The sequence below is a fragment of the Canis lupus genome, chromosome 34 (genome assembly GCF_048164855.1).
Source record: "Canis lupus baileyi chromosome 34, mCanLup2.hap1, whole genome shotgun sequence".
Taxonomy (NCBI): Eukaryota; Metazoa; Chordata; class Mammalia; order Carnivora; family Canidae; genus Canis; species Canis lupus.
In genome coordinates, this window is record NC_132871.1 from 16,452,824 (window position 1) to 16,472,864 (window position 20,041).

At 38.2% G+C, this 20,041-nt stretch overlaps 3 protein-coding genes across 6 annotated transcripts in view; 1 reads left to right on the forward strand and 2 right to left on the reverse strand.

Moving 5' to 3' along the window:
* The window catches only part of KLHL23 (kelch like family member 23), a 35,196-nt gene extending 26,167 nt beyond the window's left edge, over positions 1 to 9,029 (reverse strand). The window contains exon 1 of the mRNA XM_072811340.1: positions 8,890 to 9,029. The gene's annotated coding sequence lies outside the window, so the exon portion shown is untranslated. The remainder of the gene's footprint in view (positions 1 to 8,889) is intronic.
* PHOSPHO2 (phosphatase, orphan 2) lies at positions 5,806 to 9,031 on the reverse strand. Its single transcript, XM_072811345.1, has 2 exons — positions 8,890 to 9,031; positions 5,806 to 6,568 (listed from the first exon to the last, which is right to left on the reverse strand). Exon 2 carries the CDS (start codon positions 6,540 to 6,542, stop codon positions 5,817 to 5,819), a length of 726 nt encoding a protein of 241 aa, XP_072667446.1. The 5' UTR covers positions 6,543 to 6,568; positions 8,890 to 9,031; the 3' UTR covers positions 5,806 to 5,816.
* A 2,856-nt stretch (positions 9,032 to 11,887) lies between these two features.
* CFAP210 (cilia and flagella associated protein 210) overlaps positions 11,888 to 20,041 on the forward strand; it is a 38,446-nt gene continuing 30,292 nt past the window's right edge. For 2 of the 4 annotated variants that reach the window (XM_072811335.1, XM_072811336.1), the window contains exon 1: positions 11,888 to 12,047. In XM_072811335.1, the coding sequence (XP_072667436.1) occupies positions 11,990 to 12,047 (58 nt within the window). In that variant the 5' untranslated portion in view covers positions 11,888 to 11,989. The remainder of the gene's footprint in view (positions 12,048 to 20,041) is intronic. The other 2 variants (XM_072811337.1, XM_072811338.1) reach the window with 2 other exon arrangements.

The window sequence follows — 20,041 nt, forward strand, 5'->3', positions numbered from 1 at the left end:
AAATCTTTTTTTAAAAATTAAAAGGTTAATAAGGGAACATTACAAAAAACTATTTGTCCCTGAGTTTCACAAATTACAAGAAGTAAAGCCCTTGAGAAAAACTACTGTGGTTTTAAAGTATACCCAACATTCTTTAACTCCCTCTCCAAAGGTGGAGTCTAATTCCCCTCCCTGTGAATGTGGGCTTAACTTAGTGTTCTGTTTTAATAAATAGAATTGATAGTGTTTGGCTTCTGAGACTAGGTCACAAAGGCATAGTGGTTTCCTTTCTGCCCTCTCTCTTGGATCACTCACTTGGCAGAAAACCAAGTCTTTGGGACACTCAAGCAGTTCTTTGGAAAGGTCCAAGTGGTTGGAAATTGAGGCCTTTTGCCAACAACCAGCAATAAATTGAGACTTCCTGATAACAACCAGTGAGGACTGCAGCCTCCTGCCAAAAGCCATGTGAGCAAGCCACCTTGAAGGCAGGTCCTCCAGCCATAGTGGAACTTTCATGACTACAACTCTAGCTGACATCTTGACCCATTAAAGATCCTGAACAACCCAGTTAAGTGCTCCTGAATTCCTGACCCACAGAAACTGTGAGATAATGCTTACTTTTAAGCTATTAAATTCTGACATAATTTGCTATGCAGCAATAGATATAGTCAACAGATGACCAAATTTACTCAAGAAAGGGATCCTGGGTGGCTTAGTGGTTTAGCGCCGCCTTCAATCCAGGGCGTGATCCTGGAGACCCGGGCTTGGGCTGGAGATCCTGGAGACCTTGGGCTCCCTGCATGGAGCCTGCTTCTCCCTCTGCCTGTGTCTCATGAATAAATAAAATCTTTAAAAAAAATTTACTCAAGAAAAATGACACAACCTGAATAGTTGCGCATCTATGAAAGAAATTGGGTAAGTAGTTAAAGACTTGCCAACAAAGAAAATTCCAGGCCTGGATGGTTTCACTGTTGAATTGTATCAAACATTTAAGAAAGAAATAATGCCAGCTTTTAGCATAATTGTTGCTCCTTTCAATGTCTTTTTTTTCCTCTGATTATTTTACGCTTTTTCTGTCTTTGGTAATCAGTAGTTCTACAGTGGTGTGATTTCAAGTGGTTTTTCTTTTTATCTATCCTGTTTGGGGTTCGTAAAGACTCTTGAATTTGTTTCGATGCTGTTTATCAATTTTGTAAAGTTCTCCATCATTATCTTTTAGAACACTGTATGTTTCATGTTCTTTCTCCTCTTCTTCTGGGACACCAATTTCCTGTTAGACTTTATCTTCCATGTTTCTTAACTTCTCTTCTGTATTTTCATAGTTTTGTCTTTCTCCACATCATTCCAGATGTTTTCTCTCTTCAGCTGTGCCTGTTCTGCTGTCAAATCCATTCACCAAGATTCTAATTTCGGTCATGTTAATTTTCAGCTCTAGTATTTCCATATTGTTTATGTAATTTTCAGTTCTGTCAAAATTCTCAAAAGTTTAGTGTATGTATGAAAATAATATCTAGTGATCCTGCAGATCTATTTAAACGGAAGCTTCTGCTGGTTATCATTCATGTCTTTTGGTGTGGCTACTTTTTATTGTATGCCCTACAAGGTACTTGCAAAATTATTTATAGATTTGAGGCTTACTGCATTAATTTTCTATGGCTGTATAACAGAATTACCACAAATTTAGCACCTCAAAACAACAAACATTTATTATCTCATAGGCTCTGTGGGTCATGAGTCCAAACACAGCTCCACTGGTCTTCTGTTCCAGGATCTCACAAAGCCAATCAAGGTGTCATCCAGAGCTATAATCTCAGCTGAGGTTCCAGTAGGAAGGGATCCATTTTCAAGATCACATAGTTGTAGCATGCAGTTCCGTAAGGACTATTGAACTATGGGCCTACTTTTTGCTGTTAGCCAGAGGCCACTCTCAACTGCTTGCCATGTGGCCCTCTCTGAAGTCCTGTTCACAACACAGCAGCTTGCTTAAGTCAAGAGTGAGAGAATTAAAAAATAATAATTAAAAAATAGTGGTACCCAAGTGGCTCAGTTAGTTAAACCTTAGACTCTTGGCTTTGGCTCAGATCAGGATCTCAGGGTCATGAGATTGAGTCCCACGTTGGGCTCCAGGCTCAATATGTAGTGTTTGCGATTCTCTCTGTTCCTTCCCCCTCTTGTGCACATGCTCTGTCTCTCAAATAAATAAATAAATCTTTAAGAAATAAAAGGAGAGAATTCCTTAACAAGATGAGCATTACAATCTGATGTAATGTAATCATGTCACCTTATCACATACATCCCATCATCTTTGTGGTATTCCATTGATCTTTGTGGTATTCCATTGATTAGAAGCAAATCATAGGTCACCCCCTACACACACAGAATACCAGAATATAGGGATCATGATGGGGGCCACCTTAGAGTCTGTCCTCCACACTCAGGATATTAATTTCCTCTTGAGGAAAATTAGACCTACTTCTTCTGCCAAGCACCTGGGAGCTCTAAATAGCCCAGATAATCTCATTTCATTCCCTTACTCAATACCTAAAAATAAATGTCTTTCAATGTCATCTAATTTATTAATTACAGTGAAACAAAGATTTAAACAAAGATTTACTTTTTTAGCCTAAAAAAATAGATGGTACCAATTTTTCCCACTAAATTATATGGAAAATCTGTTTTTAGTGCTTTCTGTAATGAAAAGAAAATTCTATCAATACATAATGGAAATTCATGCCTAAAAAATGAGAGCCTAGAAATTAGCATAGAATTATAAAATTTTCAGAGCAGTTGATGTTTTATGTATGAAACATGTTTTACAATATCCTCATATGAAATAGTCTTGTAAATGTTGAGTATTCCTACTGTTATATATTGTATCACTCAAGTCTGCATTGCTAATCTTGAGAAAGAACAAAGGTAAAAGTATCACAATCCCAGATTTCAGGATATACTATAAAGCTATAATAATCAAAACAGTATGGTACTGGCACAAAAATAGACACACAGATCAATGGAACATAACAGAGTGCAGAAATAAACCTACGTTTATGTGCCCAATTAACCTACAATAAAAGAGGCAAACATACAATGAGAAAGAGTCTCTTTAATAAATGGTGCTAGGAAGGGGTGCCTGGGTGGCTGAGTCAGTTAAGTGTCTGACTCTTGATTTTGGCTCAGATCATGATCATGAGATTCAGTTCCACACTGAGAACCACTCCAGGTGTGGAGGCTGCTTGGGACTCCCTCTCCCTCTGCCCCTCCCCACTCCTTCTCTCTCTCTCTCGAAAGAAAGAAAGAAAGAAGGAAAGAAAGAAAGAAAGAAGGAAGGAAGGAAGAAGGAAGAAAAAAGCAAAAAATAAAATGGCTCATAGCTAAAAATAATTTTTAAAATGGTGCTGGGAAAACTGGACAGCTATGTGCAATAGAATAAAACCAGACTCTTACACCATACACAAAAATAAATTCAAATGGATTAAAGACCTAAATGTGAGACTTGAACCCATAAAAGCCCTAGAAGAAAACATGGGCAGTAATCTCTTTGACATTGGTCTTAGAAACATTTTTCCTGATATATCTCCTTAGGCAAAGGAGACAAAAACAAAAACTATTAGGACTACATCAAAATTTTAAAAAGTTTTTGCACAGCAAAGAGAACCATCAACAAAACAAAAAGTCAAACTACTATAAATGGGAAAAGATATTTACAAATGATATATCCAATAAGGGGTTAATATCCAACATATATAAGGAACTTTTACAAGTCAACACCAAAGGAAAGATCTAATTTAAAAAATGGGCAAAAAAAAAAAAATGTGCAGAGGATCTGAATCAACATTTTTCCAAAAAAGATATATAGATGGCTTAGAGACACATGAAAAGATGCTGAACACCACTAATTATCAGGGAAATGCAAATCAAAAGCACAATGAGATACTACCTTACACCTGTCAGAATGGCTAGTAACAAAAAGATAAATAATAAGTGTTGGCAAGAATATGAGGAAAAAGGAACCCTCATGTACTGGTGGTGGGAATGTAAATTGGCACAGCCACCATGGAAAACAGTATGGAGATTCAATTAAAAAAAATACAAATACTATATGATCTAGTAATTCCACTATGGGGTATTTACCAAAAGAAAACAGAAACACTAATTCAAAAAGATATATGCATCCCAGTGTTTATTGCAGTATTATTTATAATAGCCAGAAGACAGAAGCAACCTAAGTGTCTATCATGGATGAATGGATAAAGAAGATATGATGTGTACACACACACACTGGAATATTACTCAGCCACAAAAAAAGAATGGGAGCTTGCCATGCGCAACAACATGGGTGGATCTAGAGGACATTAAGCTAAGTGAAATAAGTCAGGGAAAGACATATAACATATGATTTCACTTATATGTGTAGTCTGAAAAATAAAACAAAGAAAGCAGAAAGACACCCATATAGAGAATAAACCCATGGTTGCCAGAGGGGTGGAGGGTGGAGGGAAAGGGAAACGGGTGAAGAGGAGTGGGAGATACAGGCTTCCAGTAATGGAATGAGTTAAGTCACAGGATGAGAGGTACAACATAGGGAACATAGTCAACAGTACTGTAACAGCCTTGCATGGTGACAGATGGGTTACACTTGTGGTGAACACAGCATGATGTATAAACACGTAACATATAAACTTGTCCAATCACTATGTTGTACACCCGAAACTAATGTAACCCAGTATCAACTAAACTTCAATTGAATAAAAAGAAAAACAACAACAAAATGGGGCTCCTGTTTGGCTCAGTTAAGCTCTGACTCTTGATCGCTGAGATCAGCTCTCAATCTTAGAGTTGTGAGTTCAAGCCCTATGTTGCTAAACAGAAATAACATACTGACTAAACTAGGATACTGGGATTATAGTCTGTGATGCTGACATAAATTTAAAATATTTGAAGAATGCTGTTACCTCATTTCAAAAAGGAAAATCTGAAATTTGCAAAAACTTCAGAGATAGATACTTCATCCCTATCTATAAAATCCTGACTTAGGGGGTGCCTGGGTGGCTCAGTTGGTTGAGTGACTGACTCTTGGTTTTGGCTCAGATCATGATGTCAGGGTCCTGATTGGCACTAAGTGGGTAATCTGCTCAAGGATTCTTTCTCTGTCCTTCCCCTGTTCATGCCCTCTCTCAAATAAATATAAATAAATCTTTAAAAAAAATACCTATTTGAAAATAGGAGATTATATATATTTGGGAATTTTTTATTCTTATGTGAATAAAGTATCAGGTTTGTTTTTAAGATCTGTAACTACTAGATACGCTTTTGAAATAAGCATCTAAGAAAGTATAATATAGGACTACTCTCTCTGGGAATAAATTCAAAAATACAATCTATCAACCACATTTGGCAGAGGCACTAATTGCACCCACCTCAATCCAGTACTCTTTTTCCCCTCAATTTTTCCCCAGGCATCTGATCATCTGGAATAAAAGCTGTATTTTTCATCCTTCCTCACCATTAGATGGGGTGACCATGACTAAGCCTTGGCCAAAGAAAATTAAGTGAGGGTGCAAACTTCTCACTTACTTACTGCCCTCTCCTTTGCTGGCTAGTGTTGATGTAAGGGAAAGAGCTTGAGCAGCAATCTTGGAATGTGAGATAGAAGCCAAGTGCTGAGGTTGCTAGAGCACCACAGCAGCCTTGTGTTACTTACCTCTGAAATTCTTTTAAGTGAGAGGGGGAAAAAAAAAACACTTTTTAAAAAAAATCCACTGGCATTTGGGGTTTTAGTTTTATGTTGCTGTACCTAACCTTAACCGATACACACCATATTACTCCTTGTTGGCATGTTACTCATTTATTAGAAATTGTAAATAAGAAATTATTTCAACACCTGAGGACCAAACTATAACAGAAGATTCCATAGGTTCAAGATTTTGAGACATTCTGGAAAGAGTTTTCTGTAAAGTATAACCTTTCCGTGGCATGGCAACATCATTCTTCTTCAAAAAAGTTACTGGGCAGACATCATTTCCACCATCACCTATATAAACAATTCGTGTATAATCTATTCCCTGTTGTAACTGCTTATCTACAAATTCTACCAAAACTACATTTTTGCAAAGGTTTTTTGGGCACCTGTTGCAAGAATGAGCATGATAATTTTCCACAGTGAGATGACCATTACTATCAAAAGCTGCAGGATTTGTAAACACTTTATCAAACACATCATGAAAACTGGTAGCTTCTAAAACCCAATCTATGAAGACTGAATTTGAATCTGAAATAATGATGCAGTCAAATTTATCCTTGTTCCTTCTTATAAAGTTCAAAAGTTCCACCATCCCTAGAGTGAAAGGCATTGATGTCACTGCTCTTTTCATTTCATCTTCTCTTACACCTCTATCTCCCAAATACTTAAAGACTCTGCCCATAAATTCTGTCCAAAATCCTTTCTTATAAGAATTTTGTAGTTCAATAGGAAGCTTTTTCTCTGGAGCACACTGTATAATCCAGGTGTCACTATTATCATCTATGATTGTATTGTCAAAGTCAAAAACGAGCAAAATTTTCATGGTTCCAAAAGCAAATCTGGGTTACCCTGAAAAAGAAGAAATATTGTTTCCTAAACATACTGTTTTACATATCTAGCTATTACACTTATTTAACAAACATTGCTGAGTGTTAATCTGCTAAAATAAAGGCCTAATATAAAAAAGTTAAAACGATTAAGCATTTAAGACCACCATTTAATTACTTTTTCCTAAGAAGCAAAGTTCATATTTGAGTATTTTAAATAAATGGAAATAGAATATCCAAAAGGATATTCACAGTATTACTGTGTTCCTGTGAGGATGATTTTTTGAGCACTCAGAATTAAACTACAGATTAAGCCAATGAGAGTAGTGAAATAATTATTCCCTTACAGTCTAATTTAGAAAAATTATAAAACATGACAGAAAAAAGTAGCCTGGCTAATCATTCTTATTTTCTTTAAATTATCAATCACAAATTTATTAGTTTAAAATATTTACAATAATCCATATATAAACTAACAGGCTATGTATAATATAAAATAAATCCTCTGTATACTGACCTAAATTCTACCAAATTTAATACTATGAAATCTTACAAAATTTGAATAATCTTCCTAAAAAGGTATTTAGCTTGAAATCATTAATGCCAGTGTTACAACTAAATGGTTGCTTATGGTGTATTTGAAATTCTAAACAAATTACTTAAACTTGGCACCAGTTCCATCCTTCCAGACTATAAGTAACTTTTGTTAACAATTTTCAAATTTATTTTTATTTTCTAAGATAGTTCAGTCTGGAGTACCAAATAATCTGGGTATGTGTGAAAAGTCACATTGCTTATATGACACTTAATTCTTTGTTTTCATTAAATGATAATGAAGGTCATTAAATATAAGTGACCCTCTTATAAATGACCTTAGTTTTCCTTGAGAAAAAGAAAAACTAAACTGGTCAACAGATGCTATGAATAAAAATTATCCATCTGTAAAAAAACACAGTTATAAAGAAACCCAAGAGAAGCTATAATTACTGTGTGTAAACAACAAAAAAATATTTTTTTAAAGAGTAACTAACACTTTTAAAGATATCATAATATACCAGGCACTAGACTAAGAACTTTACAATTTCATCATCTCACTTAACTTCATAACCCTATCAAGTAGAAAGTATTACTATCATCTTAAAGATACATAAGCCAAAGCTTAAGTATGAGTTAAGTTGGTTAAGTATTAGTTAAATGGAAAAGCTGGAGTTTGGACTCCGGTACACTTGACTCCAAAGTTCAGGCTTAAAGTACCATACTCTAGTGTCTAAGAAATAAAACATTTAAAGTTTATTAATCACTTTATTTTTTTTAAGTTTATTTATTTTTTTGTAATCTCAACACCCAACATGGGGCTCAAACTCACAACTCTGAAATCAAGAGTCTCATGCTCCTCCAAATGAGCCAGCCAGGTGTCCCACTTATTAATCAGTTTATTTGTTTTCTTAAGATTTTTAAATTTAGAATAGATTTCATTTATTCATGAGAGATACACAGAGAGAGGCACAGGCAGAGGGAGATGCAGGCTCCTAATAGGCAGTCTGATGTGGGACTCGATCCCAGGACCCAGGGATCATGCCCTGAGCCAGAGGCAGATCCTAACCACTGAGCCACCCAGGCGTCCCTATTAATCAGTTTAAAATAAATACTAGGAAGGGGGATCTGGGTGGCTCAGTCAGTTGGTTTATCCAGTAGGTGAGTAGATATCTAGGAGGTGAAATGGAGAATAGAGCTTGTTGACTCATACAAGAGTTAGTATTCTATGTCTCTCAATTTAGACTATCTGGAGATTAACCTAGAAGGGTATCTCTTGTTTTGTGAATTTAGAGACACAGTACATAATACTCTGATACTCTGGATCCTTGTACTCTAACTATCTAATCCAGCTATTCTCTCTAACTGGCTCCTAGAAATTTAAGTGCAGAATTCACTGTCCTAAAAACAATGTAACAAATAGCAATAAGGCATAGTTGACAAACACATTAGTATTGCACTCTAGGCACACTTTAAATTACACATGCTTTTCAAGTATTCTGAATTTATACAAAATTTAAAAAAAAATTTAAATGTAACTCGCTGGTTGAAAACTGTCTCAGGCTGATACTTAATGAGCCAAAAGTTGCCCAAATTCCTAAACTATTTATTAACCTCAAAATAATAAGATAGATCATAAACCTGAAATTAACATAGTTCTGCTGTTGAGTATTTCTATCTGAAAATATACTTTTTAACATTTCAGATCTTTTTCTAGTAGTTTTTTATCACCATTCAACATAAACCTTTATTAAAAATACTTACCAAAAAAAAAAAAAAAACCCAAAAAAAAAAAAAAAACCAACTTACCCAACTTAGTATTTCCAAGACAGTTATTTTTACTTCAGAATAGGGCTTAGGTTAAACAGTCAAGACAATCTTCACCTTTAAACACCAGCCAGTTTCTAACCAACATTACTCCTACTCTATATGCAGGAAACAAAGTCTTCCGGTTTGGAGCAAAGAAACGGAGACTTCTTAACTCCTAAAATTAAAAGTATTTAAGATATTTTTAAATTTATGTTTTCTAATTACGCTGTTTTCTCTTACATTAGAAAGGCACTTATTGGCAATGGGAGAAACAAAATCTTGATTAAACAAAGATTACAATGAATATACATTTTAATCCAGTGGATAAAGTCACAAGTGTTAGGCTGATTATGTTAAGATTTCCAGGTTCCATTTTTCCTTTTTACTTGTTAAATAATAGATAAGTACTACATTCTATTGTCAATAAACTTTTAAAGATTAGTGCTATACTTTATTTTTTTTTATTTTTTATTTATTTATGATAGTCACACAGAGAGAGAGAGAGAGAGAGAAAGAGGCAGAGACACAGGCAGAAGGAGAAGCAGGCTCCATGCACCGGGAGCCCGATGTGGGATTCGATCCCGGGTCTCCAGGATCGCGCCCTGGGCCAAAGGCAAGCGCCAAACCGCTGCGCCACCCAGGGATCCCCCCTAGTGCTATACTTTAATAAAAATGTCTCCAAAACTTAAGGATGTGCACAAAAGTTTAAAGAATGTGAATCTAAAAAAAAAAAAGTGAATCTATTTTGAATCCAGTTTAAAATTCCAAAAGCAGTTATTAATTATTCTCTCCAAAAGCATGAGCAGTATATATTTGCCATCTCTGCAATGTTTTTATATATCTATAAACATAACATTTATATATATAAACATAACCTGTGTTTTTTACAATAAGGAAAACTGGAAACTGCACAGACATCCAAGAACTGGGGACTGGTTAAATAAGATATGTGATAGCCGGGTAATGGAATATTTATTTAGACAATAAAAGCTAAGATCTTTAGTACAACTTATACAAGTAAATCACTAAACAGTGTGTACAGTATAATCCCATTTTTGTTTTAAAAAATGTCTGTGTACGGTGGTAGGACCATGGGTGCTTCAACTGCCGTGCATTCTTTTTCTACACTGATTTTGTAATAATTTTTTCCAAAGAATAATTTAAACTCTTGTTTCAGATCAAAATGCAAATGCTACCTTAACTTCACAACAAAATAAAACAAAGGAGTGGAGTCAGAGAGAGAAGTAACTAGCTCTACCTAGACTTAGCTGTAAGCATCCATGGGTTAGTTGAACTGGGTGTTGGAAGTCGAATGATATCAGACAAATTGGCAAATTACTGAGACTGAATTTTATATGATTCAATACTTTCTGTAACCTAGTTAGTTAAAATTCCAGTGAATTTTTGTTGGGAGGTAATTCTCCATGGTCTCTATTGGTTCTTCATGCTTTACAGGCAAGCCATTCACTGCTCTATGCTCTGGGCTATTGTCTCAACCTACGTGTAGTGAAAAACCCCGAAAGGCATGCTTATTGTCTAGTAGAATAGATTAAGGTTCCCTAAGCTCAAGGTTCCTGTGCAGTATTGCAACACACTCGCGTGCAGGTGACTTCTGATCGTTTCATCACCAGGTGGCAAGCGGGGCAAAACTGCTGAGATTTTGTCCAGTGTCATGGCTCTATGTCATTTATTTCTGCGTCTTCCACAAAACTGTGGCAAGCTAAATTGTTAGTGTGCAAATAGTATAAAATCTCTCTGGCCCTTCCCGAGCTCTTGACACTTTTAAAACTATGCTTCTGGGCAGCCCCAGTGGCTCAACGGTTTAGCGCCTGCCTTCAGCCCAGGGCGCGAGCCTGGAGACCCGGAATCGAGTCCCACGTCGGGCTCACAGCGTGGAGCCTGCTTCTCCCTCTGCGTGTGTCTCTGCCTCTCTCTCTCAGGAATAAATAAATAAAAATCTTTAAAAAAATAATTTCTAAGAATAAAATAAAAATAAAACTATGCTTCAAAAAAAAAAAAAAAAACAAACCTCACCAATGTGCATAAGCTAACTTACGTCAACAAATATTTTGTTAGTCCTTTCATACTTACCAGCATTATTACGGTGGAACATCAGATAGAAAACCTGAAGAAAAATAGCACAACTATGTGTTAGAACTTTAGTGATTAAAAATCGTTACCTCCTTTCATTTGAGCGACTCTACTCTAGTTTGGTGCCTAATGTATAGGTGCCCTAGCCAACTAACTGATAAAAAAAAAAAAAAAAAATTGTACTTCGATGTGTCAGAAAGGGGGGGGGGTCTTTTGAAACCAAGACTGCATCCACTTTTAACAGATTTTTGTGTTCTCAGTGGTCTGACTTGTCCCACAAATACCTTCATTTTACTATACTGCATTTACAAAGCAATTTAAAACGTCTTAAGGGTCCTAACATGAATGTTCTGGGACAATATCCAAGTTTTTTTTTTTGTTTTTTTGTTTGTTTGTTTATTTTCTTTTTTAATATAAGCTTCATCTAGCCTGGATCATGGTTTCGAAACCAAAGTATTTAAAAACCGATTTCTCTGTCCATTAACCTCGGCGTTTCCACGGAAGGGGGGCCTCTGCCCTCCAGCTCCCCCCCGCGAGCAGGTCCGTGGGCCGCACACACCGAGTCAGGCCTCGCTCTCCCACACACCTGCAGGGTCCGCCCCGGACGTAGGCGCAGGCACCTCGCTGGGGGTCATCCCCCGTGAGGAGCCCAGTGGACGAGGACCGGAGCGCCGGGCCGGGCCCCCAGGGCTCCTCACGGACCCGGACCACGCGTCGGCAGCCGTCCTGGACCCGGGGCCGCTCCCGCAGGCTCTGCCCTCCGACCTCGTTCCGGAGCCTGCCCCTGAGGGGCACCCGACACGCGCGCCGGCGCACGACTTCCCGCGCAGGCGCAGTCCCGCTTTCCCAGCCCGACGGCCCCGCTGCGGCGCGTTCGCCGTTCCTCGGCGGCGGCTGCCGTCACTTCCGGCGGCGTTGCTAAGCGACTGCGCGCTTCGGCAAACATTCCTGCTCGCCCGGCGTCGGCGTCGCCTTGCCGAGTCTCAGAGTGCCCGACGCCTCGTCAGAGATGCTGGCGCGGGTTGGAAGGCGCTGTGGAGGTGTAGGGAGGGCGAGGGAAAACACAGGTGAGCTGACCTGGCCGATCCAGGCCCGGGGCGGGGGGGTGGGTAAGAGGCAGGGGGGCCGAATGGGAGTTCTGGTTACTCTCTGAGAAGGGCTCCACCAACTCGAAAGCAGCCCCATGGGCATCGTTGGGCTCTGAGTAAATGCACAGGTTTGGCTTCAGATGAATGGGCAGGTGGGAAACGTTCACACAAATAGGAGGGGAGAAAAGATGAGTCAGAGACTTCTAGGTGACCAGCCTCGAGGTGTGCAGTGGCAGCTCCAAGAGTGTTGTGTTCACTGAATTCCCTTAAGCTTTTGTTATTCGTGAGTGACTTGGAATATCTTTTGGAAATATCAAGGACTTCACTAGAGTCTTGTCTGTGCTGAGAACCTACTGTGCCCTTAGGAACGTCTCTAATGGAAATCTTTCTTTCTTTCTTTCTTTCTTTCTTTCTTTCTTTCTTTCTTTCTTTTTCTTTCTTTCTTTCTTTCTTTCTTTCTTTCTTCTTTCTTTCTTTTTTCTTTCTTTCTTTCTTTCTTTCTTTTTTCTTTCTTTCTTTCTTTCTTTCTTTCTTTCTTTCTTTCTTCTTTTTTATAATAAATTTATTTTTTATTCGTGTTCACTTTGCCAACATACAGCATAACACCCAGTGCTCATCCCCTCAAGTGTCCCCCTCAGTGCCTGTCACCCATTCACCCCCACCCCCCGCCCTCCTTCCCTTCTACCACCCCTAGTTCGTTTCCCAGAGTTAGGAGTCTCTATGTTCTGTCTCCCTTTTTGATATTTCCCACACATTTCTTCTCCCTTCCCTTATATTCCCTTTCACTATTATTAATATTCCCCAAATGAATGAGAACATATAATGTTTGTCCTTCTCCGATTGACTGACTTCACTGAGCATAATACCCTCCAGTTCCATCCACGTTGAAGCAAATGGTGGATATTTGTCGTTTCTAATGGCTGAGGAATATTCCATTGTATACATAGACCACATCTTTATCCGTTCATCTTTCGATGGACACCGAGGCTCCTTCCAGTTTGGCTATTGTGGCCATTGCTGCTAGAAACATCGGGGTGCAGGTGTCCCGGCGTTTCATTGCATCTGAATCTTTGGGGTAAATCCCCAACAGTGCAATTGCTGGGTCGTAGGGCAGGTCTATTTTTAACTCTTTGAGGAACCTCCACACAGTTTTCCAGAGTGGCTGCACCAGTTCACATTCCCACCAACAGTGCAAGAGGGTTCCCCTTTCTCCACATCCTCTCCAACATTTGTGGTTTCCTGCCTTGTTAATTTTCCTCATTCTCACTGGTGTCTCACAATGGTATCTCATTGTGGTTTTGATTTGTATTTCCCTGATGGCAAGTGATGCAGAGCATTTTCTCATGTGCATGTTGGCCATGTCTATGTCTTCCTCTGTGAAATTTCTCTTCATGTCTTTTGCCCATTTCACGATTGGATTGTTTGTTTCTTTGGTGTTGAGTTCAAGAAGTTCTTTATAGATCTTGGAAACTAGCCCTTTATCTGATACATCATTTGCAAATATCTTCTCCCATTCTGTAGGTTGTCTTTGAGTTTTGTTGACTGTATCCTTTGCTGTGCAAAAGCTTCTTATCTTGATGAAGTCCCAATAGTTCATTTTTGCTTTTGTTTCTTTTGCCTTCGTGGATGTATCTTGCAAGAAGTTACTGGCTGAGTTCAAAAAGGGTGTTGCCTGTGTTCTCCTCTAGGATTTTGATGGAATCTTGTCTCACATTTAGATCTTTCATCCATTTTGAGTTTATCTTTGTGTATGGTGCAAGAGAGTGGTCTAGTTTCATTCTTCTGCATGTGGATGTCCAATTTTCCCAGCACCATTTATTGAAGAGACTGTCTTTCTTCCAGTGGATAGTCTTTCCTCCTTTATCGAATATTAGTTGACCATAAAGTTCAGGGTCCACTTCTGGGTTCTCTATTCTGTTCCATTGATCTATGTGTCTGTTTTTGTGCCAGTACCACACTGTCTTGATGACCACAGCTTTGTAGTACAACCTGAAATCTGGCATTGTGCTGCCCCCAGATATGGTTTTCTTTTTTAAAATTCCCCTGGCTATTCGGGGTCTTTTCTGATTCCACACAAATCTTAAAATAATTTGTTCTAACTCTCTGAAGAAAGTCCATGGTATTTTGATAGGGATTGCATTAAACGTGTAAATTGCCCTGGGTAACATTGACATTTTCACAATATTAATTCTGCCAATCCACGAGCATAGAATATTTTTCCATCTCTTTGTGTCTTCCTCAATTTCTTTCAGAAGTGTTCTATAGTTTTTAGGGTATAGATCCTTTCCCTCTTTGGTTAGGTTTATTCCTAGGTATCTTATGCTTTTGGGTGCAATTGTAAATGGGATTGACTCCTTAATTTCTCTTTCTTCAGTCTCATTGTTAGTGTATAGAAATGCCACTGATTTCTGGGCATTGATTTTGTATCCTGCCACACTACCAAATTGCTGTATGAGTTCTAGCAATCTTGGGGTGGAGACTTTTGGGTTTTCTATGTAGCGTATCATGTCATCGGCGAAGAGGGAGAGTTTGACTTCTTCTTTGCCAATTTGAATGCCTTTAATGTCTTTTTGTTGTCTGATTGCTGAGGCTAGGGCTTCCAGTACTATGTTGAATAGCAGTGGTGAGAGTGGACATCCCTGTCTTGTTCCTGATCTTAGGGGAAAGGCTCCCAGTGCTTCCCCATTGAGAATGATATTTGCTGTGGGCTTTTCGTAGATGGCTTTTAAGATGTCGAGGAATGTTCCCTCTATCCCTACACTCTGAAGAGTTTTGATCAGGAATGGATGCTGTATTTTGTCAAATGCTTTCTCTGCATCTAATGAGAGGATCATATGGTTCTTGGTTTTTCTCTTGCTGATATGATGAATCACATTGATTGTTTTATGAGTGTTTCTTTCTTTCTTTCTTGCTTTTTTCTTTTTTTTTTTTTTTTGGTTGGGAAATGTCTCAATTTCCTCATCTCTAAAGTGAAGGAGTATAAAAAATAATGCTACTTAGGTATTGTAACCTAGATGACCTTCTATAAAATTTTGATTTTTGAATAGAAGTAGCCTAAGGGGACATCTAAAGAACTCTTTAGCAATTACAGTGATTTTGTTTTTTTAAGTCTTTAAATTCCCAATTAATGTTGTCATAGTGACCGCTTGAACTTTGGGAATTTGGACTGTCTTCATGTCATTGCCTGAGCTTCTGTAGCAGTGGAGCCTCTTTATGCCAGATGCAGAGTGAGGGCCAGCTGCTATCCCACCAGGGGACTCTACTGGTATTTATATAATGAAGGACTCATGAAGTAGCCATGGAAGGTTCTGACAGGTTGGAGGACGTATCCCTGGGACATGTATTGAAAAAACACAATTACTGTCACATACTCACTTTCTCTTTTTTTAAAAAAAAGATTATTAATTTGACAGAGCACAAGCAAGGTGAGAATCAGAGGGAGAGAGAGAAGCATGCTCTCTGCTGAGCAGGGAGTCAGATGTGGGGCTTAATCCTAGGACCCTGGGATCATGACCTGAGCCGAAGGCAGATACTTAACCAACTGAACTATCAAGGAACCTCACATACTCACTTTCTTACATACACAGTACTACAATAAAAGACTGATTTATCTAATAGGTGTTAAATAATGTTTTGCATCATTCAGTCTAAAAGTTACCATCTGAAGGATACCTGACTGGTTCAGTAGCTTGAGCATGTGACTCTTGATCTCCAGGTCATGAGTTTGAGCCCCAAGTTGGGTGTAGAGATTATAAATAAATAAACATTTTTAAAAAGTTACCATCTGAGCCTCACTGCTAAACTGTAATCTCCATTTAGAAGAGGGTGAAAAGTAGGAGAGAGGTTCAGATATGTAGACAGCTATCTGTAAAATATCTAAAGATTTAGTGGAGTGACATCAGCCAGAAAGGTGAATTAAGAATCTCCAAAAATCCTCATCAAAAAGAACACTGACAAAAAATTGTCAGAATCAACTTTTCGTTGAGAAATCAGGAAATTAACCAAAGGCTTACAACAATTGAGGACTGTTTATCAGAAAAAATAGCTGAATCTTGGTAACAACAATAAGGTTTTTTGGCATTTTAACTTGCTTTAATATTGTACTTTTCTCCTAGTCCTATGGAAGTCTAGAAAACCACTGAAACTACAGTGAAATCTATTGGCTTAGTAACCTGTGGAGGGGGTGGAACAAGATTGGATCCTCTCCAAAGCCCTTTTTTAAGATAACTGTCACTTGATCTGTCTCAGAGTTCTCTGGAAAATACTGCTCACAAGGCTTGACTTTATTTAACCTGACTCAGAGCTCACGGGGTATGTTTGTTAAAATGGTCAGTAGCAATTTTTTTTTTTTAACATCACAGATGACTGATACAGTGGTAAGTATTGGGTACAAGCCAACAAGCTTTAGTGTTTTCACTTAAAAAAAAAAAAAAAAAAAAACTACCTGGGAACTGAGATGTTTATAGAAGGTAGAAGCTCCCTACTTATTCCTGGGAATCCCGAAGGACAAATGCGTGCAGAGTGCTATACACGTGCCCAGGAAATACCTGAGAATGAAGCTTTCATCTCTGGCTGAATTTGAGGCTCTATGCAAGAAAAAAAGTAAAGACTAAGACAGAGTTGTAAACTACTTGCCTAAGCATTGAAGTCACGTTCCACCCGTCACAGAGACTTTCTTGGCAAAGTCTGGGAGATTTATTTAAGGAAATTTAATTTAATTTAAGGAAACTATCTAATTATTAGCTGACAATTAAACTAACCAAGCTGAAATTCCAATAGGCAAGTAGAAAAAGAATACAAACTTTACAGATTTAGTTCAGGAAAAACACTAAACAAACCACAACTGCCAAAAACAAAACAAAACAAAACAACAACACACCACCAAAAAACCCCCAAACAAAACAAACTTTGAGTGTAGGGGGAATCTGACATTTGGACTTGCCACATATTATTTAAAATGATGAGGCATGCAAAGAAATAGGAAATTATGGTCCAAAAAGGAAAAAAAGTTTTAATAGGAACTGTTCTTGAGGAAGTCAGATATTAGACTTCCTAAACAATTTTCTTGTGTAAATTTATAGGTATTGCAAATATGTTCAAAGAACTGTCAAGGAACTACAGGAAAGTATTAAGGATGCTGTCTCACAAAATAGAGCATTTCAATAGAGAGAAATTATAAACAGAGGGACACCTGGGTGGCTCAGTCTGTTAAGTTTCTGCCTTCAGCTCAGGTGATGATCTCAGGGTTCTAGGATGGAGCGGAGTCCAGCTCTCTGCTTGGCAGGGAATCGGCCTCTCCTTCTCCCTCTCCTACTCTCCCCAGCTCATTCTCTCTCTCAAATAAATAGGTGATATCTTTATTATAAAAAAAGAAAAAGAAAAGAAGTTATAAACAGAAACCAAATAGAAATTTTTGAGTTGAAAGCACAATAGTTTAAATGAAAAATTCACTAAAGGGTCTCAATAGCAGATTTGAGCTTGCAGAGGAAAAATTCCATGAAATGTTTTTTTTAACTTTATTTATTTATTTATTCATGAGAGACACACAGAGGCAGAGACACAGGCAGAGGGAGAAGCAGGCTCCATGCAGGGAGCCCGACGTGGGATTCGATCCCGAGTCTCCAGGATCACACCTTGGGCTGAAGGCGGCGCCAAACCGTTGAGCCACTGGGGCTGCCCAAATTCCATGAAATGTTGATTGAGATTGTCCAGTCTAAGGGATAGGAAGAAAAAAGAATGAATAAAAATGAGCGGATCCGGGCAGCCCCGGTGGCGCAGTGGTTTGGCGCCGCCTTCAGCCCAAGATGTGATCCTGGAGTTTCGGGATCGAGTCCCACATCGGGCTCCCTGCTTGGAGCCTGCTTCTCTCCCTCTGCCTGTGTCTCTGCCTCTCAGTCTCTCTCTCTCTCTCTCTCTCTCTCTGAATAAATAAATCTTTAAAAAAATAAAAATGAGCAGATCCTCAGAGAAATGTAGGGCACCAACAAGTATACCGACATACATATAATTTGAGTCTTAGAAGAAGAGGAGAGAAAGAAGTAGAAAATATTTGAAGAAATAATGATTGTAAACTTCACATATTTGATGAAAAACTTTAATCTACATATTAAAGAGCTCATTGATCCCCTAACTAGGATAAACTCAAAAAGATCCAGAACTAGAAATCTCATGATCAAGCTGTAAAAAGACAAAAAGCAAAGATAATCTTGAAAGAAGCAAGAGAGAAACACTGCAACACATACAAACAGGCCTCAATAAGATTACTAGCTGGTTTCTCCTAAGAAAGCTATGGAGAGGGGCAGCCCGTGTGGTTCAGCGGTTTAGCGCCGCCTTCAGCCCAGGGCCTGATCCTGAGACCTGGGATCGAGTCCCACGTCAGGCTCCCCACATGGAGCCTGCTTCTTCCTCTGCCTGTGTCTCTGCCTCTGTCTGTGTGTGTCTCTCATAAATAAATAAATAAAATCTTAAAAAAAGAAAAAAAGAAAACTATGGAGACCAGGGGTGCCTGGGTGGCTTAGTCAGTTAAGCATCTGCCTTTGGCTCAGGTCCCAGGGTCCTGGGATTGATTGAGCCCCCTGTCAGCTCCCTGCACAGGGAGCCTGCTTTCTCCCTCTCTCTCTCTGCCGCTCCCCTTGCTTGTGCTTTCTCTCCCTCTCTCTGTCAAATAAATAAATAAATAAATAAATAATCTTTAAAGAAAAAGAAACTATGGAGGCCAGAAGGCAGCAGGTTGACCTATTCAAGGTATTGAGAGAAAAAGACTTAGAGAATTTTATATCTAAGACAACTTTTAAAGTATTTCCAGGTAAATAAAAACAACAAATTTATTGCTAGTAGACCTACCCTACAAAAAAGGAGCCCTTTCACATTTCAGTGTGAAATGAAAGAAGAGTTAGACTAATTCAAATTCACATGAAGTTACCAATTAAGGTAACTACATAAGTAAATATAAAAGACCGCATGAGTGTATTTGTAATTTTTTTCTTCTGATTTAAAAGACAATTGCAAAAGAAATAATTATAATTCTGTGTTTATGGGCGTATAATGTATTACAGTAGCACAAAGGGGAGGTGAGAAACTGGAACTGTATATGAAAAGAGTTTTTGGGAACCATTGAAAATGTGGTATTGATCTGAACTAGATTATGATAAACTAAGGTGTTATCATAATTCCCAAGGTAACCACTATAAGAAAACCACAAAAATTACAGTAAAAAATGGACAAGGTAATTAAAATGGTACAGTGGAAAATATTTAACAGAAAAAGGCTCTTTTGAAAGCATAAAGGAACAAAAAAGCCATAAGATGTATAGAAAACAGGGAATCCCTGGGTGGCTCAGCGGTTTAGCGCCTGCCTTTGGCCCAGGGTGCGATTCTGGAGTCCCGGGATCGAGTCCCACGTCGGGCTCCCAGCATGGAGCCTGCTTCTCCATCCTCCTGTGTCTCTGCCTCTCTCTCTCTCTCTATGTCTGTCATAAATAAATAAATAAATCTTAAAAAAAAAGATGTATAGAAAACAAATATCAAAATGGTAGGCATAAATTTTACCTTACTAGTAGTTACATTAAATATAAGTCAGTTCAACACTTCAGTGAAAATACGGACTGGCAGACCAGATTTAAGAAATCATTATTCAACTGTCTGTTGTCTACAAGAGACTCACTGTAGATTCAAAGACATAAATAGATTGAAGTTAAAAAGATGAATAAAGATACATCATGCAAACAGTATTCAAAAAAGAGAGCTGGAGGGGCTGTAATAATATCAGAATAGACTTTAAGATAAAAATTTAGAGATAAAGAACATTTTATACTGATTGATTATTGATCAATTCATCAAGAAGATATAATAATTATAAACATATATGCATCTGTCATCAGAGCCCCAAAACACATGAAGCAAAAACTGACAGAATTGAAGGGAGAATTAGCACAATAATAGTTGGAGACATCAATACCGCATTTCAATTAGGTA

Coding starts and splice junctions, on each gene's coding strand:
- PHOSPHO2 (XM_072811345.1), bottom strand. CDS start 6,542: ATGAAAATTTTGCTCGTTTTTGACTTTGACAATACAATCATAGATGAT.